The sequence below is a fragment of the Panicum virgatum genome, chromosome 6K (genome assembly GCF_016808335.1).
Source record: "Panicum virgatum strain AP13 chromosome 6K, P.virgatum_v5, whole genome shotgun sequence".
Lineage (NCBI taxonomy): Eukaryota > Viridiplantae > Streptophyta > Magnoliopsida > Poales > Poaceae > Panicum > Panicum virgatum.
The window spans coordinates 3,048,388-3,074,916 of NC_053141.1; the positions used below are offsets into that span (position 1 = coordinate 3,048,388).

The window sequence follows — 26,529 nt, forward strand, 5'->3', positions numbered from 1 at the left end:
TTGGCATCACTGACTAGTAGTGATCACCCGGACAATAACTTGATAATTAATAAGGTCAGAAACTCAATGCAACACAAATGCTCGCAGATCGAGTAGCACACCACGATAATACTGCAATCCGGATGGTTTCGGAGATGATTCCCCCCCTAATAACGAAACAGGAGGGCCGATCGAGCCCTACCGATTAATGGCCATCTTTCTGCTTCAGTGTTGCAATGTAAGCAACCGCAAATATTTTTTGACAGCCAAACGGGTGGGGGGGGGGGAGTTTCCCCACCTGATTTTTCATATTTCATTCATTTGACTCATGAGTCAGATTGTACAGAAGAAATGGGGGTATCGGGGGGGGGGGAATCTGTTATAGTTTGTTACATGGGGGAAAACACGTTATACCAGGACTCGATTACTCCAGCGTCCGCCCTAGGCAGGCGCCATGCCCAGAGGCGCGCATCTTCGTTGCAGTTGCGCAAGAGTCGTTGTAGGCAAGGCTCGGCGCCGTCGAACACAACCCGGTTGCGGTGCTTCCAGATGTTCCAGCAGCATAGGAAGAGGAAAACCGACCCGTGGGGATTCGGGGCGGGGCTTGATGCTGTGAGATATTGTAGTGCTTCGTCGGTTGCATGTGCATTTAGCTCGAAACCAACTTGTCGCCAGAAGGCCGCCGCCACTGGGCAGTGGAAGACGATGTGGTCCACTGTCTCAGGGTGATCTTTGCACAGCTCGCAAAGTGTCATCCGTGATGATAGACTTCTTGAGGAGGTTGCTCCGGCTCTGGATGCGTCGTTGCATGAGTAGCCACACGAAGATCTGGACTCTGGGCGGTGCCCGGTTCTTCCAAACGAAGCTAGCGAACTCACAGGATGGAGTGTGGGCAGCCATGAGCGCCTTGTACAGCGACGAAGTGTTCAAGCTCCCGTCGGGCTTCTGGAATTTGCAGATCCTCTCATCCTCGCCGCTGCCAGGTAGCACAGTGGCGAGGAGCGGGGCCAAGGCAGTGTAGTCAGCTGTAGTGGCTCTTGTTCTTCTGGACTGGAGGAATTGGTCGATCCCAAGCTGCAGCACTTCTGCGACCGTGGCATGTGGCTTGGTTGCGTGGTTGTGCAGTGCAGGGTGAATTTCAGACAGCGGTTCGTCCCCCAGCCATGAGTCGTCCCAGAAGGATGTGGATCGGCCATTGTGCACCCGAACAGTTGTGATGACTCGGTACAGAGGAAGGAGCTCCCTTAGCATGTCCCAGTGATTGCCCTAAACTTCACCATCGAGCGACGCAAGGCAGACATGCTGTCGCGCCCATCGCGCCCAGGAGGAAGCACCGGGGTGGTGCAGTCTGTGGATCAGCTTGAGTAGCAAACACTGGTTTTGAACACTCAGGTTTTTCAGGCCTAGCCCTCCAAGTTCCTTTGGCACACACACCTGTTCCCACGCAAAAAGGCAGTGCGCACCGCTGGCATGTTCAGAGCCTGTCCAAACAAAAGTTCTGCGTTTCCCTTCTAATGCTGCAAGTGTCCCTTTTGGCAGTCTAAGCGCCCCCATTGCATAAACGAGCAGGTTGCCAAGCACAGAATCCGCAAGAACTGCGCGCCCCATCGTGTTCAGCAGGGAGGCCTTCCACCCTGACAAGTATTTGTCGGCTTTGCTGATCATTGGAGTAAATGAAGCCTGCTTCAGTTTCTCATGTGACAAGGGGAGGCCAAGGTATGATTGAGGGAATTGCTCTTGCCGGCAGCCCAAGATGGAGATGCATTGCTGAAGGATTGAGCTCTCGACATGCATCGGTACCACGGTGCTCTTATGAAAATTGATGTGCAGGCCAGTCGCAAGTGCAAAAGCGTCGAGGAGGTCTTTTAGGCGTTGCACAGATGCTGCATCTGCGCTCACCAGGATCAGAGTGTAGTCTGCATATTGGAGCACCGGGCACGGCTGGTTGGAGGAGATGGGATGTTTGATCACGGGGTCTTTCTGAATCATTTGTTGGAGCACATCGGCGACAAGCAAAAACAGGTAGGGGGACAGCGGGTCTCCTTGGCGTAGACCTTTTCTGCAGGTAAACCACGGCCCCGGAGTTCCATTGACCAGCACGGCGGTCCGTGACGAGCTGAGCAGGCTGTTGATCCAGGCGCACCAACGGTCAGGGAAACCGCGCGCGCGCATAATTGTTTGCAGGCTGTCCCAGATGACTGTGTCGAAGGCTTTGGCGAAATCAAGCTTGAGCACGAGTGTCGGCACCTTCCGTTTGTGGCAGCACTGCACAATCTCCATGGCATAGATGGCAACCGCAAATATCAAGACATAGGTCCAGAAAAGCTTGAACATGTCCGAGACGAGCGTCCATGAAAAGCTTTTGAGCCGCCGGGTGGTCCATTCCAGATATGAACTCGTCGACGGATACAGGTTCCACGCAGGTGAGAAGCCAAACCTGCAATACATCACCCTTATAAACCTGAGATCGTGGGCAAGTGCTTCGTTCCCGTAGACCACCAAACCAGGAGCGGCTATTCCGACGATGACGGTGGTCATGACAGAAATGTCCCACATCACCACGCTGACCCCTAGCGCGAAGGCGACGATGACGCTCCTGAGAGCGATGTGGAAGAGCCACACGGCGCGCCTCGCGTAGATGTGGCGGACCAGGGGGTCGACGTCATCCCGGTCCCCGTACTCGGCGAGGCTGAAGGTGGCCGCCACCGAGCAGTAGAAAGCCAGTATGTCAGCGACGAGGAAAACCTTGAAGCCGTAGCGTCTGCCCAACTCCGGCGTGCCCGCCATGGGGTCGCCTCCTATTTTGTACGACCCAGGCATGGTGAATGCGGCGGCGAAAGTCACAGTCGCGATCAGCGACGATGCAACCAGAACACTATTTTCTTTCGTAGTCGGAGCTAAGGGCAGCACTTGCTGATTGTTTTCTGTTGTTCCGAATCTCAAGTCACGCCTTCGGGCACTGAAGTAAGCTCCGGAGTGAGCCAGTACCCTGATCATCCACTCTGTCGGGTTCTGCAGCATACATACAACAAATAAATCAAAATAAATTAAAAGAAGCTGCCGCCGCTAGCTGATGCTCATTGTTGTTAATACGAAACTTGCGAGATAACTTTCTGCGTATAGATATACCTGGGGAGAAAAAGCTTTTTCTATCTTTATCTTGCTTGCAAGATCAAGCGGTGTGTAGCCGACCCCGTTGAAAAGGTTGAGCTCCACATCCCTGTTCCCCACGAGATGGCCGAAAATGGACTCGTCCCTGTTCTTGACTGCCTGATGTAGCGCAGTATTTCCGTCATTGTCCTTCATATTAAGAATGTTGGTAAACGTCGGGTTTCCGCACACGAACTTGACCACGTCTGTCTTCTTGTTCTCAACGGCGACATGGAGGAATGTCCTGCCCCTGTTGTCCCGTGGGGTTGGATGGTTGTCTCCGTCGAGCAATGCGCGTACTGCATCCATTGCACCAACAGAAGCAGCTACGTGGATGGGGCGCATCCCGTTGTCATCTGCCATGTTTATGCCAGTACTGCCTTCTCCAAGCAGAAGAAGCCTTGTTACACCCTCGACTCCAGCCGATGCTGCAAAGTGAAGAGGTATGCTTCCAGAATTATCAGGTGCATTCCTCAGATCTGGTCTCTCATCTATAACTATCTGGGTAAGATCTGCATGCCATCAAGCGTTTAATTTCTTAGTATCAGTAGTCTGTCTGCTTATAGTACCAACAAATTAAGAAGCATCTGATCTTATTTACCTTTACTCCGAAGAGCAGCGATGTGCAGCGCATTTTGCCCATCTGGTCCACCGTACGACAGAGAGTCACCAAAGGTTGCAATGAGATCCATAGCGATGTCGCTGTATCCCAGGAAGATGGCGAGATATAGCGGAGGCATGCCGTTGATGTTCTGTTTATCCTCACGCAAATTTCCTTGTCTAATTAATTCTCTACTACGCTGCCTCACTGCTCCGTGCAGCGCCGTCTCCTCTTGTGCTTCTCGTTCGTAGAGCGGTCCAGATGCATTCAGACTTCCAGCTTCGGTCCCTTGACTTCTGTCAAGAAGCAGCTATAGTTATTAAATTTTCTATTGGAAAATATCTAAATTACTCCTCTCACCTATAATCAAAATTGGATACCCCCTAAACTATGCCCTTTGGTTATAATTACCCCTAGTACAATTTGTCCTTTTCATTTCTCTATGCATTGGTGGAGTTTTAAGTTGAAATTTTACAAAATGATAGTATACATCATAACACATGTTAGATAAAACATATCATATTTTTTTATAATCATTTTCATAGGGTAGGATATTTAATAACAAATTAATCATTGGAGTTCAAAATTATATGAAAAATTATATTAATTTTTTAATAATTTAAAATTAAAATTTAACTTGTGTATGGATTTATGAGGTAAAATAAATTAAATAGCATAGTTTAGGGGGCAAATTGAACCAAATTATAGTTTAGAGGGTTATTCAGACTTTGGTTATACTTGAAGATATTAAATTGAACTTTTTCCTTTTCTACTGAGCTTTTGCAAGAATAGATATCCCGAGTCCTCTATATAGTTGTGGTCTTGTGGATCGTGCACTAGCTTGAAGAGGGCTGAGCTTAGATATTCAGCATTGGGTTGCATAATTGATCATCACCATGTACGAAAGACCTCCATGACCTTTCCTCGACATAAAAAATACCGGTGGGAATTAGACCTATACTAGGAATTGGACCGAATTGGACCGGTACTAATATTATTAGTTAGTATGGGTCTAATTCCCACCGGTATTTTTATGGTGGATGGATAACTCTTTTTCTAGTAGTGCCACACACACTACTAGAAAATCTCTCATTAGTACCGGTCGGGAACCCCAGTTTGTACCGGTTACCCGACCGGTACCGCTCCTCCGGTACTAAGTGCGCGCACACTTAGTACCGGTCAGCTGGCCCGGTACTAAACGGCCTATTTAGTACCGTTGGTAATACCAACCGGTACTAAACTGCTGGCGTGGCCAGCAGTTAGGCCGAGCAGTTACCAACCGGTACTAAAAGAATTTTTTTTCTTTTTGATCCTTTATATTTGTTCTCTTTTGCTTTCAATTTCAATTGATTAGTATTAGTAGTCGTAGTCGCAGCGGTTTGTGTATTCGTACTCATACTCGTATCTAGAATTCGTATTTGTATATGGAGCAAAGCAAATAAAAGAAATTATATACATACATGGATAAAAGAAATGTTAGAAATTATATGCATACATGGATAAAAGACAATAATATTTACAAGTATGAATTCTCATAAGTTTTTTCCGATAAATTCTTCAGTAATTCTAATCATCTGCATCACCATCGGCACCGGCATCCTTCTTGCGGCGTTTGCTGAGTTGATCAGCTCGAGCCACACTTATCCTTGGATCGGAATGAAATTCACCTTTTGGATTTATCACCTCATCCAATAGGAATCCACAGAGTGCTTCTTGAATTGCCCTGATTCTTTCCGGTTCGATGAGGTTCTCTTTCATATTCCAAATCTGTCAACAACAAATAAACACCAATAGTTTAATTTAGTACATGCATGGAATTAGATACAAGAAATTGTTACTAATGTTATACGTACTTCGAAGTTTTCTTGTGTCACCCTCTTGGTATCTCTGCAAAAAAAGTACATGTGCTCACATACGTAGTATCCGCAGAGGTTGGTTTCTCGGTTCTGTCTCAAACACTACATGTTATGAAATATTCATGCTGTTTGAATATATGAAAGTAGATGTGCGATATTCGTACCGGCTTGTTATGGTTGAATTCAAGTTCAGTCGGTGTTGACGTGACTCCTAATTGTGTTTTGAGGAACCGAGACCATGCCCTTTGCATGATGTCTACGAGATTTTGATATAATTCTGGTGGCTTCTTCAAGGAGTCCCACACAGTAACTCGGGACCGATCGATTTCGATCACAAGTAGGATCCAGTGGAAACTGTGGATACATACATATGGATACAAGAAATGTTAGATATATACACTTATTGGCTAGTTGAAGTGACTCAAAAAGTGAAAGGACTCACTTGAAGTTGTACGGAAACAGAATGAATGTACGATTGTGCTAACCTTCCAAGGACATGACTAAATTATTCTCGGTCTGATTAGGATATTGGCGTACACTCTCCTCATGTATAACATTCGGATCGATGAAGCCAACGTTGTAAATCCCGCTCTTCCGGCATTCTTGAATTTTCATCCTGCACGATTACAAATAAAAGGAGGGAATGAGAAATCTAAACGACTTAGTAGGGCTAGAGTATACAATTGACAGGAAACACTTACATAGACCATACACTGACGAGGGACTTGTCTAGGGCGTCTTGATGGAATAGAAACCAAAAATGGTCAAAATCGATACAAATGTCATCCATTCCCCGATAGAAATGGGTATGTTTAATTCGAGTAGCTAGCATTATATACCCCTCTGCACATGCTTTCAAGTACCACTGATGGAACTCACGTATTCTTGTTGGTAGGGTGTCAATCAACTCTGGCCACATCAGAGGTTCCCCCAGTACAAATGGCTTTCTTCCTGCCCCTTGGTGAACCGGGATTTTTTCATGACCTAGGAGCTGAGCTTTTGTGAGGTTCGTTTCCTTAACAAACTCAGCAGTAGCTTCATCCTCTTTTGAAAGCACTACTAGAGGGGGTACGCTTTTTTTGGGTTGTTCGCCGAGCTGGGGGACTTGGTTGTACCTCCGATTACTCTTCTTCTCCCATGATTTTGTAATCGAGCGGTCGTAGTCCGACATCAGTGGAGGCTTTGGTTGGCACATCATGGATAGATAGAATTTCTTCCCTGCCGGATCCACTGGTTCCTTTGGCAGAGGCTTCTTTGTCTTCAACTGCTTGTGCACGTCTTCTTGCACCCAAGCATCCAATTCCTCTGGAGTCATTTTGTAACCTGACTTCTCTGGCGCGGGCTTCTCTTTCTTCTTTCGTTCTTGAGTCTTCTTCGGCCTTGGAGGTGGCGGTGGCGGCACCCAAGCAGATTTCTTCTTCTTTGCGGGGGGAGGAGATGGCGGAGGCGGACTAACACTGGGCTCCCCGGAAGCGGCCGGTGACGGCGATGGACTAACACTGGGGTCTTGGGCTGCGGGCAGTGACGGTCGATCCACACTAGGCCTCGAAGACCCTTGAGCAGCTGGCGGTGACCTCGGAGACGGGCTAGGGTCCCTTCCTGCAATTTTTATGTACTGTTTTTTCCAACAGATCCAAGTGTGGAGGGCCTGTCCTAGTTCCTCTTCTCCATCACCTCCAGGGATCTCGAGGTCGAGGTCTTCCCATCCTTTCTCGACACGGTCAACCATGACTCTAGCATATCCTTCTGGAATTGTCATGTCATGGATTGTCCTGCCTTGAACAGGGACTTCAGTTACCCCTTGAGCGACTACTTTCAATTTTTTCCTTAGCGGAAATAGAAGCTCACAGGAGGTCCTCACAGTGATGTCGTCCACGGGGTAGTGTTCCGCAACCGTTTCCTCTCGATCTGCAGCTGGGTGTTTCGTTGAAGCGACGCTGCGAGCCGACGGGGCTAGTCTCCAACTGAGCCACAGATCTGGCTTCTGGTGGCTGCTGCTGGCTAGTTCCAAGTGCACCTTCGATCGAAGCAAACCGTTCTTCTAGGGCACGCACCTTCTCTGCTACTTCAGCCTTGTTTCTCTGCCGGCTTCGATACGTCTCTATGTCGCCACTAAAGCCATGCTTCCATGGAACTACGCCCATGCCTCGCACACGTCCTGTGTGTTCCGGTGTGCCAAGAGCGTACGTCAGCTCGTCTTTCTCTCTGTCCGACTTGAAGCTGCCTTCAGACGCCTTTAGTGCCACATCGAGCCTGTCGGCCGCTTCCCTTATGGCATCGCTAGTGACGAACGACCCATCTTCCATATTCAATGAGCCTCCATGAGCGTAGAAGTAATATTTTGCTCGCAACGGCCAGTTCAAAGTCGCCGGTATGATTCCTCTGGCAACGAGATCATCTTCCATCTTCTGCCATTTCGGAATCGCCGACGCATATCCTCCTTGCCCAAGATGATGGAAGTGCTTCTTTTTGCTCGCATTTTCTTTGTCCTGGGTTGTCTTCTTCTCGCTATACTCGGACGACTAGTACTACATGAATGCCTCCCAATAAGGACGTTGATTCTTGAAGTTTTTCTCGAAGTCCGGCGTGAGTCCCTTTTTAACATAGTCTTTGTTCAAATTTTTCTTGAACGTCTGAAAAGCAATAGCCATCTTCTTCATGACCCAATCCTTAAGTAGCTGTTCTTTGTCCTCCGAAAAGGTGAAGTGTCGTTTCACATCTGCCCATAACATTTCTTTCTTGGTCTCGGGGACGATGTCAGCATCGATATCTATGGCTTTGTTTTTCTTCCATAGCTTGAAGCTAATGGGAATGTGGTCCCTGACATAACATCCACATTGATTCACCACCGTCGTCTTCACACCCTTCGGAGACTTTGGTTCACCGTCAGGTTGCAATGAAGTGATAATAGTGTGCCCCTCCATGATTTTCTTCGACCCTCATTTCTATTTTGGTTTCCTAGTCAATCCAGATGCCTAAAAAATATGTATTTAGTACGCATTGTACTTACATACAGAATTAATGCATATGTTTATATATATAAGCACGAATTGTATATACCTCTGCGCTATCATCTTGCACAGTCGTTTGTTCTGGCTGGTTATCATCGTCATCGCCAGTATCGTTAAGGTATTGGCTGCCATCATCCTCGGCAGCATCCTCTTCATAGTGGCGCGTGCCCGTACCAATTATGTCCGCAAGAAATGCCACGTCATCATCACGGCGAAAGAGTTCCATTTCGTTTCCTATGTGAATCAACATATGTTTGATATGCAATTTTGTACTAATTGACAATGTATAAAAAAATTACAAGTGCACCTTCGATAAATCCGTACAATGCATACATGGACAAAATTTCTAAAATTTACATCATATACATCTTATTTACATTTCCCCTGGAATTTTATAAAATATGCCCTGAATTTTCTAATATTTTCTACTAATTACACATGTTTATAGTATAGCAAACTAAAATTTACAAAAAATTAGAAATTCAATAGATAAGGCTGTACAAGACAAAATTTACATCAGATACATTTCATAACACACACAATTCAACAATACCAAATAAAACAATAAATGTGAAGCCCGTAAAGACATGAAGTTTTCTATAATATACAAGATTTTTGTACAATATCCATAATTACTACAAGATATAAAGACATACTTCTGTACAATATACCTAAGCAATAATTTTATAAAATGTCCCGTGGAATTTTATAAAATGTGCCCTGAATTTTCTAAGATTTTCAACTATTTTTCTACTATTTTCACCAATTTCTAATATTTTCTACTGATTTCACCTGTTTATAATATAGCAACCTAAAATTTACAAAGAAAATTACAAATTCAATAGATAAAGCTATACAAGACAAAATTTACATCATATACATTTCATAAAATACACAATTCAACAATACCAAATAAAACAATAAATGTGAAGCCCGTAAAGTCATGAAGTTTTCTACAATATACATGATTTTTGTACAATATCCATAATTACTACAAGATATAAAGACATAGTTCTCTACAATATACCTAAGCAATAATTTTCTATTTTCTATAATGTTTCTAAAACCATAATACTATTTTCAGCTATATTTATAATTCTCTACATTTTCCATAATTTTCATATACATTTTCAGCTATTTTCATAATTTCCATAAGTTTGCCTGTAAAAAAAAGTGCCATGGAACCTTTTACATTTTGATAACCAGTTTCTAAGATTTTCTACTATTTTCATAATTTTTCTCACGAATGTTTCTACCATTTATAGAATTACTAAAGGTTTCTAAGTTTTTCTAACATTTTCGTCAAATTTTCTAACAAAACCAATTTTTCTACCATTCATAGAATTACTAAAGCTTTCCAAGATTTTCTACCATTTCTCTAAGTTTGTATACTATTTTTTCTAAATTTTTCTACAATTTTATAGAAGTACCTAAAAAATAAAAAAAAGGTGACGTCAGCACCCGGGTGTGCTGACGTCACCTTATTCCAGGGCTTACGGCCGGCGATAGGTCCGGCGTGGCGGCGGCCGGCGGCACGGATCGAGGCGGAGGTGGAGGACGAGGGCGCAGCGGCCGGACGGTGGCACGGATATTGAGGCGGAGGCGCGTGAAGGAGGAGGGCGCGGTGGCTGGGCCGATGGCGACGAGGATGACGGCGGCAAGCCGGCCGGGGGCGAGGACGACAAGGCAAGCGCGCGCGAGCTCGGCGGGGAGAGGCGGCGGATCCGGGGCGCCGAGGCGTGCCTGTACGGGTGGAGGAGGGCGGCGCCGAGGAGGATCTGGGTGCGGGCGTCGGGAGGCCGAGGGGCGGCGGCGCCGCGGGGTGGAGCTGTGCGCAGGAAGGAATGCGCGCCACGCAGGGGAGGAGTGGCGTCCTCCGTAGAGGCGGACCCACGGCACAGAGGAGGAGCGGCGCGGAGGTGGGGCGACGTCGACGGCGCGGAGGAGGAGCGGCGGCGCAGCGGGCCGGGACGATGACGACGAGAATGAAGAACTGGAGATCGAAATCCAAGTGTTGGCATATATATAGGATTGCCAGTTTAGTACCGGTCCTTGTCTACTCCCGGTAATAAACTGGCATCGGGGCAGTTTAGTACCGGCCGCAGACACGGACCGGTACTAAACTGGCTCATTTAGTACCGGGCTCATTTCAGTTCTGTTAATAATTCATCTTTTTTTATAACCTACCATTTAGCATTGAATCGCTCAAGCTTTCTATTATAGGTGGACACGTCAGAGCCAGCCACCAGGCTCGCGGTGGGCCGACAAGGTCCGTCCTTACATCGACTCTTGGGCCGCGGCCCTCGATGACGTCGTTTTCGAGGATATCCCACAGCGCTCACTCGTGATTATTGCACTGCCGCGACATATCCCATCGCCCGGAACACTGCATGGCACCGGCCTAATCGTCATAATTTCACTGCACGGACATATACCATCGCCCGAAACACTGCACCGGCCTACTCATTATAATGGTACGTAATGGACACATCCAATCATAGTCTGCACAGGCCTACATAACATAGTATGACGGAACAAAGTAATTAACAAGCTACAACTTGTAAACTAGATGCGTCCGCGCTTGCCCCCTCTCTTCCTGCCACGTCGCTCTGCAGCCTGGCCCGCCCTAGTGTCGTGCTGCGAGTACGTCAGTGGCTCCAGCGGGATGGTCTGGCGAGTGGACCGACGACCCTGCTCAGGAACAGGCATCTGCTCCACCTGACTGTAGTCCTGCGTCGCGAGTGGGGCACCCCCCAGCTGTGAAGTGCCGACGACCTCCTGCGTTGGTGCAAAAGAGAAGAACGTGTTCACCCTCACCATCTGCGTGAGGTCGTCCACCTCCTGAATCTCCTCATCGTCGTCTGTCCCTCCCACCTGCCGGTACTCTGATTCACAAGCTTCCATCCATCAATATTCAATTAAAAATGTACTTGTTATCGCATGAAGAGACGTACCTAAATCGTGTATTGGACGATGAAGAGACGAAGATCTGGCGCCGTAGGGATCTATCGACGGAAATAACGACGAGCCGGGCGCTACACGAATAAGAAGTACAAGTTAATGAATAAAGTTTTACATGATACGGTATTGTAAGTGACACGAGGTTAGAGTACGATTTACCTGCCGAGTACAAATGTGCCGGTCGCGGCACGTACGTGGGCCGAACTGCAGAACCCGAAGGTGTCGCCATCGTGTCAGGTGGCGGTGGCGGTGGACCTGACTGTGCCGCGGGTGCAGACCGTCGTGACGATGGACCGGGCACAGGCACTGGCCCCGAACTGCGAGGTGGGAGGAAGGTGTCGTCCTCACGATAGGTCACGGCTCGTCGGAATCGCTTGCACATATCGACGATCTTCTGCAGCGTGCTCTGGTGCTGGGCGGGCATCATGTCATGGTACTGGCCCATACTCGACGAAGCCTCGGACTCAATCACTCGTATGACATCGTACTGTACCGAGAAAGTAGTAACATCATATGCAACCAGTTTTGTATACTGCAAAATCAATCAGAGAAACGTACCGCTATGGCGAAGTTCTGGTCTCGAACTACGGGGTACGTCTCGGACACCCTTGCGGCCTCGATCCGAGCCTCTGGTGGAACGTGCACGACATGTGTGCGCGTCCTTGGCAGGTACCACCGTAGATAGTCCGTGAACGCCTCGTCGCTGTGCGGCCGATCCTTGAAAACGACGTCGTCGAGGGCCGCGGTCCAAGAGTCGACGTAAGGACGGACCTTGTCGGCCCACCACGAGCCTGGTGGCTGGCCCTGACGTGTCCAGAAGTGCCGCGAGGAGGGACATGTCGAACTGAAACCGTGGAGCCCTGTCCCGAGGTCGACGTGCAGGGTCGGCCATATCTCCCTCCACAAGTCGCGCAATCGAGAGAAGACCTGAAGCGCATAGCCTACATCGCGAAAATGAAACATCAAGTTAGAACAAACGGTTACGGAAACAATTAAAATATGTGCCAAATGTAACCCGTACCTAGGAACCCAACGACGGTGTATCGGCATCGTCGACATGGGCACACGTGCCCGAAACGTCCCTAAGCTTATGCCACGGACTGCAGACATGTACGACCGGTGGCGCTTGTCGACAAGAGCATCGAGCAACTCAGGGGTGGCTCCTTCCTCGTGCGCCATATCTGTATAATAAGATTTATTAGAAAAAATTTCAGAACATAAATAACAATATTAAGCATAATAACATTAAGTAATACAACAAATACGTAATAAAATACTAAATAAAACATAACGTAATAAACTAATAAATGATGCACAACAAATTACATACCATATAACTTCAATTTTCAATTACAGCAACAAAGTTGAACATACGTTTGCTCCACACATTACAACAAATATTCGTACGGCAAGACGAAATCAGTTTACGACATATTAGTTCTTAATATTACATAATTTAATATCGAACATGATTCAATATCGAATGACACAGTTTACAATCGTCATCGATCACATAAGGCCTTCGTTGTTCGGACGGCGGCCACGACGACCCGTTGCCTGTGTTGCCAGATTTGGAGCTGCTTCTGATGGGCCCGCTCCATCTGTGCGGACACCATAACTCAATGCCGTACAATCCTTGTACGTATGACCCGTCTCATGGCACTTCGAGCAGAGGCGGACGTCTCGACCAGCCTCCGATCGATCCATGTTATTTCTAATGCGTTTCTTCTTGCGTCGGCCCACCCCTTGAAACATTTCCGGATCTGGATCCGGAATGTAAGTTGCATTGGGTCCAGGATCAGTTATGAAGTCTCCCAGGATGCAGAACCCATAAATCTCGTGCCTCCAAGTCATCCAAATAGTTTCCTTCATGAAGTAATTTGAGACAAACATACGAGGCTGTAGTCCACCAGCTTCAAAACAGGCAGCAATGACATGTGTGCACGGCATGTACAGCAGCTTTGGCTTATGACATGAGCAAATACAAGCATCAGGACGGAGAACACACTCCTGCACATGCTTCTCACGCCGGCCCCCAATTCGGCCTTTGTCCCTACACACACCTCGTACCGACGTTCCATAGAGCCAACTGGAGTCACCCGATGTAAACGGGACTTTTTGAAAGCTTCCTCCATATACTCCGTAACCTTGTATCCGTAAACTTTGCGATTATCGACCATATCTTTCTGTGCCACAGCATAACGGTCCCTAAAGTACTCGCAAGTGCGATACAAGAAGAACTCCACGATCCCAACAAGAGGCAATGATCTTACACCATGCAGCACCCAATTGTATACCTCGGCTAGGTTCGTAATCATTAAACCGTACCTAGCACCTCCTTCATCAAACAGTAAAGCCCATTTCTCTTTTGGTTCGTGCTCAATCCACTCCGAGAATGTCTTAATTGCCCTTCTCCTTTTGCGCCTGACATTTGGACCGTCCAAGCCCACGTCTTCAAGTGAGACCTGGTCGTCCACCTCTGTATTGACAGATCTCTTTGCTAGCTCCGCCGTTTGCTTTTTTGTTAGCTCATCCAATTTTTTCCATAGGAAGTTGAATTTCCTTTCCTGATTCTGGCTGCATAACCGCTTGAATAGCTTCATAAGAGTTTTGTTCTTGAACTGGCTATGAAAGTTTGCCCCCATATGCCTCATGCACCACCTACTCTTTAGGTCCGGCCAAAGTGCAGTCCTACTACGCTCAGTACAACCATTCTGTATGTCATCGATTGCTTGTAATATACCCTTGTGCCGATCATGAATCAAACACACGTTCTCTATATCTTTGACAATCATTTGCTTCACCCTCTGCAAAAACCAATACCAAGTATCCCCTGATTCTTTCTCCACAAAGGCAATTGCCAAAGGCAACAATTGTCTGTTACCATCAGCTGCAACAGCTGTGAGGATTGTGCCTTTATACCTTCCTGTCAAAAATGTCCCATCTATACAAATGACTGGCCGGCAGTGCGGAAACGCCTCAATGCAAGTGCCCAAGGCCAAGAACAACCGTTGGAGTACCTGCTTTCCAGGCTTCTGGGCACATGGATACGTTTTCAAGTCGTAGTAGCTACCAGGATTTCTAAGACATATATTGTGCAGCAATGCCGGCATATTGTGATACGAAGCTTCATACGTCCCCCACCTCATCTGCAGCGCTTTCTGTTTCGCTCTGTAAGTTTTGTTGTAGCTAATTTTATGTTTAAACTCCTCCTCAACAGCACAAATGATTGACTTAGATTCATAACTAGGATTGTCCACGATCAAAGGGTACATGTAGTTAGCTATGAAACCTGCACTGAGGTTGCGGTGCTGTGGTTCTAATTGCTCAAGCAGGCATGTGTGCTCCACAATTTTTTTGACCTCCCAGAAATCCTGCCACTTGCCCATAGAAGCATACACCCTGAAAGGACATTCACTTCTCACACAACGTACGTCATATGTTCTCGGACTGCTCTTAACAACTTTGAACTGTCTTTGCAAAGAGAGAGTCGACCAACATTTTATAGCTTCCTTCATATTGTCACTGTTGGCATACACCAAACCGATGCATACCTCATTTTGCCTGTACTCCCAAGGGATCGCTTCACCTTTATTTACACTTAATTTTGAAAAATCATACCCGGACCAGTTGTGTGGGACATGATAATCATCGTCATCATCATCATCATTCGAGGAGTCATCATTCATTGTATTGTGCTGTTGTTCACCCTCAATCTGAAACTCTTCAACTATCTCAGGAATGTTTTCCCCTTCATCAGCCTCACCAGTTGCTTGACGAGATTCGTGTGCAGCATGTCTATCATCTTCTAAAATCTCGAGTTCACCACCTACTTCATGAGGTTCATCCATCGTTTCGGTTTCTTCCGATACTATATCTCCCTGCCCTTCATGATCTCCACCCGCTTCAGTTTCCGAACTAATCTTCTCGAATGCTTGCACAAACAACACAAGCGGTAAGCCTCGGCTACTACTTATATTGACATAGTTCCTCCAATTTTGCGTCCCTTGAAGCGGCAATAACTCCCAAAATATTGGTTCCCTTCGACTGACCACTGCCATGACAGAGATCTCATGTTCATCTCGACTAAGGCCGAAAGCTTTAAATAGCCAATTGGATATTGAAATCCAAGTCCTGTCTCTAGCTCGGGGTATTTTTTTGTGGTCGAGCTAAACTCTGACAAATCTACCCCTTCAGGACCATATCTAACTTCTCCTAACCCATAAAACACTTGAAAATACAAATCATCTGACATGCCTGCCAATATTTACGACAATAATAACTCGTCCTTAGAATTTAATCAACGCTAAAAAATATTTCTGCTATTTTTACATCTATCTTAATTATTTCTCTACAATTTCTATTACTGACAACAATTTCTATTTTTCTGTAATATAATATTAATTAATAATATTTTTATGAGACTAATATGTCTGTTTGAACTCATTAATATTTTCAATTATATTCGTATGTAAACTAATATTTTCAATTACATGTTCTACGATTTTGTATCAAAATAACTTATTTTCAAATCACTAATATTTAGTAAAACTATTTCTACGCATAAAACTATATTCAAATCACTAATATTTCTAATTCTAATCTACCAACTATTATTACTAAAATTAAATTTTAAAATTTACCTGCGATCCGAGTGCCGAGCGCCGCCTCGTTGCGGCGGCCGGGGGAGCGCCGGCGAGCCGCGCCGCCAGCCGAAGCCCGGCACGCGCGGGCCGGGCGTGCGCGCGGCTGGCGGAGTGGGCGTGCGGCGGCGCGGGGCAGCGAGCGGGTGGCGGCGTGGGAGGAGCGGGCGGGCGGCGGCGCTGGGGGAGCGGGCGCGCGCGGATTTAATACGCAGGACTTTACCGCCGGTTGAAACGGCGGTAGGTACTTACCGCCGGATCATCCGGCGGTAGGTTCCACCTACCGCCGTTTCAACCGGCGGTAAGGTCCGGCCCACCACGGCCCACGGCGGTACGAGCCTACCGCCGGTTCAAACGGTGATAACAACCTTCCGCCGGATGAACCGGCGGCTGGGTGACATTTTTGAAAAAAAAAATCACGACATATATTTTTAAAAAATCGAAAAAAAATTAATATAAAAATAAAAAAAAACTCTCTTGCTGCCCCACGCAGGTGGCCCTGTTGCCCAGCCGCTAGCTGGGCTGGCCGCGTGTGTGGGCTGCCTTTCCTGGCCTGGCCCGCTCGCACGCCTCCCCGTGTGCTAGGCCGACCCAGAAAATGTGGTCAGTGAAATTTGCATCTGGAAGAAGGCATTGAGCAATGGAGTGAAGCACGGTGTCCACAAAGCCACATAGGTGAGAGTTGGTACAACCTGATTGTCATCAGAATTTGTTCTGTCGATGTATTCTTCAATTCGAGAAAATCGTCGCTGGATGCCACCATGGATGACAGCCTATCCACATGATCTGAAATAGCACACTCGACATAAAAAATAGGAAAATCAGGCACATAGACCCCCAATATTGGACCATTTATGGAATCACACTCTGCTTCATCCACGAGAGCATGCAGGACGACTTTGTAAGATTCCACTAAATTGCTTATGGGAGATAGGGGATATTTCCCAGGTAACAGATCAGAAAAACGAACTTTTAACAGCAGATTTTACTGAAAATGAAGTAAAAGAGGCTATCTTTCAAATGAAACATAATAAAGCACCGGACCAGACCGCTTTCCAGCAGAATTCTATTAGATTTTTTTGGTCACATAAAACATGACCTAATGGCCATGTTTAAAGATTTTCACAAGGGTAATCTACCGATCTTTAGCCTCAACTTTGAGATTTTATAGTTAATCCCAAAATTGAAAGAAGCAAAGATGATTCAGCAATACAGGCCAATTTGCATGTTAAATATCAGTTTCAAAATTTTCACAAAGGTGTTGGCCAACCGGTTGAATATCGTGGTAGATAAAATTATCAAACCGACTCAAACAAAATTCATGACAGGAAGGTATATTATGGAGGGAGTAGTCATTCTTCATGAAACTATCCATGAACTCAAAAGGAAAAAACAAAATAGGATAATTTTGAAACTAGACTTTGAGAAAGCATATGATAAAGTAAATTGGGAGTTTCTACAACAAGGTTTAAGAATGAAGGGTTTTTCTCAAAAATGGTGCAAATGGATTGTGAACATTATCACAGGAGGAAGTGTGGGGTCCAGATAAATTATGAGATATGACATTTCTTTCAAACAAAAAAAGTTTGAGACAAGAAGGTCCTCTGCCCCTATCCTTTTTAATATTGTTAGATATATGTTCCCGATTTTAATAACACGAGCAACATAGAGAGAGCAATTTAGGGGGCTAGTACCCCATCTTGTGGAGGGACGTCTCTCCATTCTACAATATGCGGTGGGTGATTGGGTGTGGCTTTGCCTTCTACACCGACCGACCCACTCCCTGGAGCGCAGCAGGCCCAAGGGCAAGCTGGGGCCTCGTTATGCGGGGCCATTCTAGGTGCTGGAGCGCATTGGGCAGGTGGCTTATCGTCTACAATTACCGGAGGGCGCATGTCTCCATGATGTATTCCACGTGGGGCTGCTCAAGCCGTTCCATGGGGAGCCACCCTCATCTACGCTGCCTCTACCGCTAGTTCAGGATGGCTGTGTGGCCCTCGCGCCGGCTCGGGTCCATCACGCCCGCCTCGGAGACGGCGCCTGGGACATCCTAGTGGAGTGGCACAGCCCGCCCGCCAACGACGCGACATGGGAACCACGGCAGGGCTTCAAGAAGCGCTACCCCGACTTTCAACTCAAGGATGAGCTATTTGCCCAGGAGGGGAGAGATGTTACGCCCAGCCAGCCCAAGAGGGCGCGCCAGCCCCGGCGTGGATGACGTATCAACGCCGGCGGCGGCACACGAGTGGCTAGGGCCACAGTATTTGATTTTCATAAGATAGCTGAACTATTTTTATAAGGAGAGGATAAATATCCATAGACTCTTGGCAAATCAATCAAGCAGGCAATTACCCTAATTGCCGGCCTCACGTGGCCACCACCGCTCCCGCAACTCCCTCTCTCTCTCTCGTGACTCCCTTCCCTGCGCCGACTCCCTATTCCAGCACCGCTCCTCCTTGCGTCCCTCCACGACGGCGCCCCTCCGACGCCAAGGAATCAAGCCTCGGCCTCCTGTCCCCTTCCCGTACGCCCTTCGGAGCCGCGGTAGGATAGCCGATCCTATCAGCAAGCATGTTGCAAAGGCAATTGCACGGAGGACAGGAATATGGACTGTTAGGATAAGTAAAGAGCCAAAAACATACAGTCTCTTTCCATTTAGTGGAACCATCATGGCTCTGTCCTCCCATTCTTGCCCATCGGCACCGGAACTCATTCTCGCCAAGATCCTCTCCGCTCTCCTTGTACCAAGTGCTCCCATCTTCATTTGTTCCAGACTCCTTGACTGCTTCATCCAGCAAGTTGATCCCCCCATTCCTTCTCACTAGCAATACCAGTGTCTATCACTACAGGACTGTGCATGTTTGCCGTGTGCCAAGGACACACGGCAAAGGCCGGTTTACACTCGGCAAAGTGTTTGCCGAGTGTAACATACGGTAAATAGCTCACGGCATACAACGGCCGGCAAAAAGCTTGTTTGCCATGTGCTACATTTTGAGGACACGGCAAACACTTTACCGAGTGTAATTCTGGGCACACGGCAAAATAAAGTGTATCGGTGGCAAACCTGTTGAATAGGCTGTTTGCCGTGTGCCGTAACGGCTCGGCACACGGCAAATATTTGCCGTGTGCCCTGGTCCTGGCACACTTGGCAACACATTATTAGGAAACATAAAAAAATCAAAAAAAGAGGGGCCGGCCACCGCCGCCAGCTCGCCACCGCTGCTCTGGTCTGCGCCGCTCGCCCGCACGCGCCGCTGGCCGCTCTGCCGATGCCGACAGCGAGGCCCTCGCGTCCCAACCCTTCCTCGACCTCCTTGACGCCGGCTTCAATGACGACGTGCCCGCCGCGCTCTGGTCCGCACCGCTGCTCTGGTCCGTGCCGGCCGGCCGCCACTGCGGCCACCAGCTCGCCCACGCTGCTCTGATCCGCGCCGCTGGCCCCTCCGCTGACGTCGACGCCGATGGCGAGGCCCCCGCGTCCCACCCCTTCCTCGACCTCCTCGACGCCGGCTTCAATGATGACGCGCCCGCCGCGCTCCGGTCCGTGCGCTCCGGCCCCTGGTCCGCGGCGCTTGCCTGCACGCGCCCACGCACTTTGCACCCACGCGCCGCCTCCGCTCCTCTTCCGCTCGCCTTCGCCGCGCTGCGAGCTGCTCTGCTCCTGCTAGCTGGCCGCGGCCGCCGCTCCTCGCCCCGCCACCCCTCGTCACCGGTCGATCTATTCCGGTGAGGGGTGAGCGGAGGGGGGAGGAGAGGAGCAGCGAGAGGGAGGTGGCCGGGGAGGAGCTGTCGCCGGCCGTCGCTGCCGCTCGCATCATCGTCGTTGAGGAGGCCGTGAAAGAGAGAGAGGGAGAGAGCGTGAATGATAGAGATGAGAGAGAGAGGAGGAAGCCGCCAGTTTTGACTTGGGAAAGGGAGGGGGATGATCCGGCTCCAAATGTTTGGACCAATGGGAAAGCTTCATTTTGAAGTCTTGGATTGATGACGTGACGTGCCTTTCTTTAACGGCATTTCAATGCATTTTAATACAAGCAAATGAGTTCAAATGAAAAAGTTGTAAACTACAAATTTTTAAATCTCGTCGAGCTCTACAACTTTGGTATAGAACTTATTTACATCCGAAGTCATTTGGAAATTTTAACATTTATAATTTCAAATTAGATAACTTATAATGATATTTTGAAGTATTAAACAATCTCAAATTAGATAACTTATAATTTGGCATTAAGGAATCTAAATACCATATTGCATATAGAAATTTTTTAATGTGAAAATCTATCTCGACCATCACTTTCACTTGAAATATGAACGATCCCGTTCTAAACCACTATGAATCTTCTCCTCATATGCTTCGGTTATTAAGGAGTGTACGTCAAACATGCGAGAAATCTACTCAATTTTTTACCATAGCCTAAGCACGGGAAATTATTCTATCATGAAAATTTTTACGATTTCCAGACTTCATATGCTATTTATAAAATTTTAAAATGATTCGGCCTCATGTTACCGGTCAAGGTTCGGGATAAAGGGTAGTTGTAAGGATCGATGGACCAAGAGGGGAGGTGAATTGAGCATTTTTCAAATTTCTAAAACAAATTAAAGCAACCTTAACCTATGCAAAGCTAGTAAGACTCAATTCACCAACCGGCTAACTAAGCAAACTACACAAGCTATAAAGAATACAACAAGATATGAAACTAAGCAAGGTAGAGCTAAGTTATGATCTCTAAGGTCAAGCACATGAATAATTGAATGAAAGTAAGTGCTTGAAAGTAAAGAGTGGGCAAGAGACAACCGGATTTTTTTCCCGTGGTGTCGATGTGTTGGCACACACCCCTAATCCACGTTGTGACACTCACTAAGAGTCTTGTCACCTCCCATGTCACCGAGACGAGGGCGCTCACTAAGAGTCTCCGTTCACCATCCCGGCGTGGTGGAGCTCAAGCCACGTACAAACTTCTTCGGGCTCCCACAATCCTTGGCAAGCTCCGGAAGAAATACCTTCAATCACCAAGATTGCCTAGGTGCTGCCAATCACCAAGAGTAACAAGCTAGGGCCTTCACTTGAGCAAGAACCGATCACCAAGAACGGATGCACACAAGCTTCTCTCTACTCAAGTCCTTAGTCTTGCTTCTTGAATGATTGAATGAACAAATGTGTGGAAGATGAAGCTCAAGGTGGCTCTCAACTATAGTATGAGTGTATGAATGTTACCTGGTATCAAGAGATCTCAAAATGACCCATTGGAGGGGTATATATAGGCAGCTCACACGAATAGAGTCATTGGAGAAAAGCTGCCAGAAAAGTACTTAACGCCGGTTAATCCGACGAACCTCCAATAGCCAGCGTCGGTTTAACCGATGAATGTAAACTGCCCATTTGGAAAACTAGCCGTTACAACTTGGGCAGATTAACCGACGTATCATCGGTTTAACTGGTGAGTGTAGTTGTCCACTGATCAACTGAAAAACCAACTCTCTGGACAACTGCACCGACGTTAACTCAAATCCATCGTCGGTTTAACCGGTGAGTATAACTTCTGAAATCCCTGGAAAAACCAACTCACTGGTCAATTGCACCGACGTTTAATTTCAAACATCGTCGGTTTAACCGGTGTATAGAACTTGAAACACCCTGGAAAAACCAACTCTCTGGACTAATGCACCGACGTTAATTTCAAACATCGTCGGTTTAACCGGTGTATAGAACCTGTCCAGACTCTGATAACTGCGTTTAACCAACGTATAGAAAAGTTGAGTCGTCGGTTAAACCGGTGTATATACTTTTTCTGATTTTGCCTTTTCTTATTTGAGTCTTGAATGAAATCCAAATATTCTTGAGATATAAGTTGAAAAACCACTTATTTGAACTTCTAGAAACCTGAGTGACCATAGTGTGCATCCATTTTTGATTGACTATGTCCATGCTCAAGTTACTTGGCCTTAACCCCTCTTAATAGTGCGACCTCTACAAAACTATAAAACCTATACTAATCTAAGTGTCCTTCTCAACCTTGCGATACTTAGGACTAGAAAGATTCTTAGTCTTGTTATATATTTGGGTTGAATACCGAGATCGCTTTTTTGAATAACGAAATTGAGGGGCCTCTTTGACATATGACCAAATGAGCGATAATGTTACATTAAGCTGCACAAACTCATTAGTCACAATAATGGTTGTCATTAATCACCGAAACATACCTAGAGGGCCTAGATGCTTACAGTAATAGATATTGCCTCTGATTTTATGGATATTGCCTCATATTGGACTCAAAAACAAGAATATGATTTTTGGATGATTTTTTCTACATTGCTCAAGTCACTAGCAGTGCAAATATGACTTAAATCTAAGAAATGTGGTTAATGAATTTAAATGATTAAATATAGCAAAGAGAATTGGAAAAATACCAGATGTTAACATCTCGGTCCATACACAATAAGTGTATTCCTGAAAAATTTGGGAGTGCTAATTTCACATTTTTATTAATAGTTTGCCGTGTGCTACGGCCAAGACTCACGGCAAACAAGAAAAACACACGGCAAAAGTGTCTGTTTGCCGAGTGCCAAGGGGTGGCACACGGCAAACTTTTTTCCCGTTATGTGTTTCAAATGTTTGCCGAGTGTTTAAATTGTGCCGTGGGTTTAATCCGTAAGCACACGGCAAAGGTGAGACAGGTGTAACGGGATTGAAAATTTTGCCGTGTGTTTTAAGTTTGCCGTGTGTCTTTTTAAACTACACACGGCAAACACAAATTTTACTGTGTGCCCTAAGTTTGCCATGTGCTTAATATGCGGCACACGGCAAACAATACTTTTGCCGTGTGCCCGACATTGGACACATGGCAAATATTATGGCGCACGGCAAATGTGATCTTTCCCGTAGTGTACAAGGCAGGTGCCAAACAAACACATGCATTTCCTTAGCAAAGGGAGAACTAAAGTTGGGAATTGCTCTTAAACCAACATTTCTTTGGGAGTTTCTCTTAAAATTGAAAATGTCAGCAAGTAACCTACCTCTCTTGGGCGGGATGTCCCGGGTTTGAGGCGCCGGTCCCCTCTGTGTGCACCGTGGATAGAAATCCTGTGGCTTCAACTGCCTTCTAGAACTATACTAGTGAATAAAAGATGTGTGTCAAAATTCCATTTCCTAAGCAATGTCCATTGGACTACAATATATGAAGCTTCTGATAAAAGCATTGGCACATTAACTTGTCATTACGCTATCTAAAATTAGTGAAAAGAAACATCACATGTCGGAATGATGCAATCGACTGGTAACTGTAAAATGAGAGGCCGGGCACACTGGACAAGTCCGTAGAACTAAAAAAAAGTCCCTACATGTGATGCGACGTCTCCGTACCGAGGTGCAGGGAAGGGGAGCGGAGGCATGGCAGTGAGGCTGGCGCGCCGCCGGCCCGGTGCGGCGGTGGAGGGCTTGCTCCCATCGACGTGCCACTCCTCGGCGCGCTAGGGCACGACCGCAGCTGTCCTGGACATGGGTCGCTAGGGCCACCGCCGCCAAGGAGTCCACGACCGAGCAGGGGCGAGCACCGGTCATGCGCAGGTCGACTCCCCTTCGGGGTTATCCGCTGCCCGCCCTCCTCCCATGCGCCTTGCATAGGGCGTGGCGTGACGCGTGAGTAGCCTCCAGGGAGGGAGCGAAGGACTCGTCGCCGGCCACCGGCCATGGAAACCTTAGGCGACAGTCTGCTAGGAAGAGCTCGTGAGATGGGGGAAAGGATAGAGACGAAACAAAAAATGAAAAAGAAAAGAAAGAGAGACAAAATTAATATAAATGAATTGGTATCAATAATCATCTTTCCCATATTACCTTTATACTACATATACTATCTAGATATACTACCCCATACAACTCATCAATATTTCAGTGGTATAGAAATCTCAACCGTCCAATGTTTACATACGAGCCCTTCTCGAACTGTAGTATATAGTCGTATTGTGCACCGTAAAAGATCTCAAATGAAAAGAGCGTAATGCCAACTATGCACATGCACTGATCAAGGGAGAGCGGTAGGGAGAAGAATAGAAGAGAGGGAGATATCCAGATCGAGTTAGTACATATAGTACATAATTTTCATTCTATCATCAGTTAGCAATTTTCGATAGGATATATAGAGCTTTGATACAATGATTGTAAAATACCAATGGGTACTTTCAGCTACTTTTGCCTTGACAATTTTTTTAGCCGTTGATCAATGGAAAGTAAAAATTAAATTAGTATTCGGTCACACTTTTTGGTACTTGGTCCCATATTTTTATACCATCAGGTACTTTAGTTTGGGTACTTTCAGATACTTTCTACCTTAACCACCATACGATTATATCAGATGGACGGATCTTATTTTTTCAATTATTGTAAAAATTCTCGGATATATATAGTTTATTAATTTCCTGTACACAGTAGACGTGGACTACCACACTGCACTCCTTCCTTCTAACGAATTGTTGGCGAGATTGTGAATAATCACTGCATGGGCATTTTAAAGATTGTGGATAATCATTGCATGGGCTCACACGTCTGCAACAATTAACCTAGCTAGGAAGGGAATGTACTGTGATCGCTTTCAGGTTCGGAACCGGGTTCGGGTTTGGTGTATCGCAGAGGAAGGAAAGAGGAGACGATCCATCAGTCGAGTCTGCAGCTAGCCTATATCATTTAATTTCATTGTTTGCGCTGCATTTGCGTGACTGACGAGCTTTTGACCCCTGGATCGAACGCATTTGAGAGAAGAAAGCAAAAACCAAGGTGGACACCGATCCATCACTTGGGAGTTGGGATCGGAGCACAACGACCATGTTGAGGGAAAAAGAGTTGGATTCGTAGCTCAGTTCGGTTCGGTTTCAGATTCGGATAATCACGAAGCTGCCTTCTTGGTCCACAGTCCACACCACCTCTTCCTAATCCTAGAAAGCAAACACATATATCCTCCCATGAGCTGACAGCATGGCATCCACACCTGGAAACCGAGCGATCCGCGAGCGCGTCGGTCCAATTGGCAGTGACACTGATGCACTGATGCTGTGGCTGTTGTATTGCATCGGCTCAGTCGTCGACTATTTTCTAGTTTGCACCCACCTTTAATTTGCGTCTCTTGCTTAGAAAAGGCATCTAGCATGTAAGAACCCGCTAAACAACTGTTAGGGAATCCGACAATAAATGGTTTTGGTATTCGGATATTAATTTGTACTCACTGTCGTTATTCGCATCCTAATTCCTCTGAAAGTTGTGATCAAATTTAAAGGTTTTTTTCCTTCATTTTTTTTGTTGAAAGTAGACCACAGCCAACGCTTAAATTACTTGAAAACTGGAAATTTTCCTTCTTAGAATAAAGCTAATTATACTTTGTATTTTTTTCTCCCTTCTGTTTCATCCCCATAACAAGTTTATATGTTATGAGAGGATGAAAAAGAACGCTTCGGATTCGGTTTCTGTGTGATGAAGAGAAGAGACAGCTAAGCACTAATCCTGCGGCCACTAGTGCTTTGATTATGATTTGTTGTCGCAGAACTCATGTGTCCCCTTTGACCTTCGTAGGTTCTATTATTTGGACGACAGGAGCAAAACCGCATGAGATTTCTCGGGTTCGGTTCGGTTTAAGCAAAGACGTACACATGGTCATGTCATTATCATTGAATTCAGACATTCAGTTGCTTTCACTATAATATCCTTCTCCATCAGTCCTACTTGTCTAAACGCCAGATGCCACCGTTCGGTTTCGGTTTGTTCTTCGGGTTTGGCGGTGAAGAGCACCAACTTCCATGAAGGTAAGGCAGCAGGCTCCCTGCTTCTTGCACCCCCTGTTCCCAAGCTCATACCAAATGGAAGCAGCTCTCTGATACACCCACGATCTAGCATCTTCTAGAAATGGAGTTGTCATTGCCAAACTCAATATTACACTCGAGTTGTCATTGCCGTCGTTGCTTCCTGGTTGGTAATTTTAATAACTGAGCTCAGACTCCCACGAAAGCTGATAGCAGTAGGGCATCAACAATAGGTTGAGTTCAGAGCTATGCGCACTGAATTGGAAAACTGGTTGAGGTGATCGGGTCCGGGTTCGGTTTCGATCTCAGCACATGGACAAAAGGCGTCCTAATTACTTATGTCTGTTTGTTGATAGTACTATATGCTTACTCTATTTAATATTTGTGACGGAACCGCCAAATTAAAACTCTAAGTTAAGCGTAATGGCCGTCATTTGAACACATCGGGCGCATTAACTTAATAGCTTAATTTAGCGATCCTTTCTCAACTCACGGCCCGATCGAAACAACACCGGTAGTCCCACGCGAAGGCGGGTGCAAATGGT

General features: G+C 46.5%; 1 protein-coding gene across 1 annotated transcript; it reads right to left on the reverse strand.

Moving 5' to 3' along the window:
- Positions 1-699: 699 nt before the first annotated feature.
- LOC120639310 lies at positions 700-12,521 on the reverse strand. Its single transcript, XM_039915278.1, has 8 exons — positions 12,117-12,521; positions 11,718-12,045; positions 11,552-11,632; positions 11,245-11,482; positions 3,731-4,026; positions 3,109-3,641; positions 1,414-2,991; positions 700-1,245 (listed from the first exon to the last, which is right to left on the reverse strand). The coding sequence occupies exons 1-8, from the start codon at positions 12,519-12,521 to the stop codon at positions 700-702; spliced, it is 4,005 nt and encodes a 1,334-aa protein (XP_039771212.1).
- Between the last annotated feature and the right edge of the window lie 14,008 nt (positions 12,522-26,529).

Coding starts and splice junctions, on each gene's coding strand:
- LOC120639310 (XM_039915278.1), bottom strand. CDS start 12,521: ATGTTTCATTTTCGCGATGTAGGCTATGCGCTTCAGGTCTTCTCTCGA. Junction 11,483..11,551: donor TCGTCCAATACACGATTTAG/GTACGTCTCTTC, acceptor CTTGTGAATCAG/AGTACCGGCAGGTGGGAGGG. Junction 1,246..1,413: donor GCCTTTTTGCGTGGGAACAG/GTGTGTGTGCCA, acceptor GGTGAAGTTTAG/GGCAATCACTGGGACATGCT.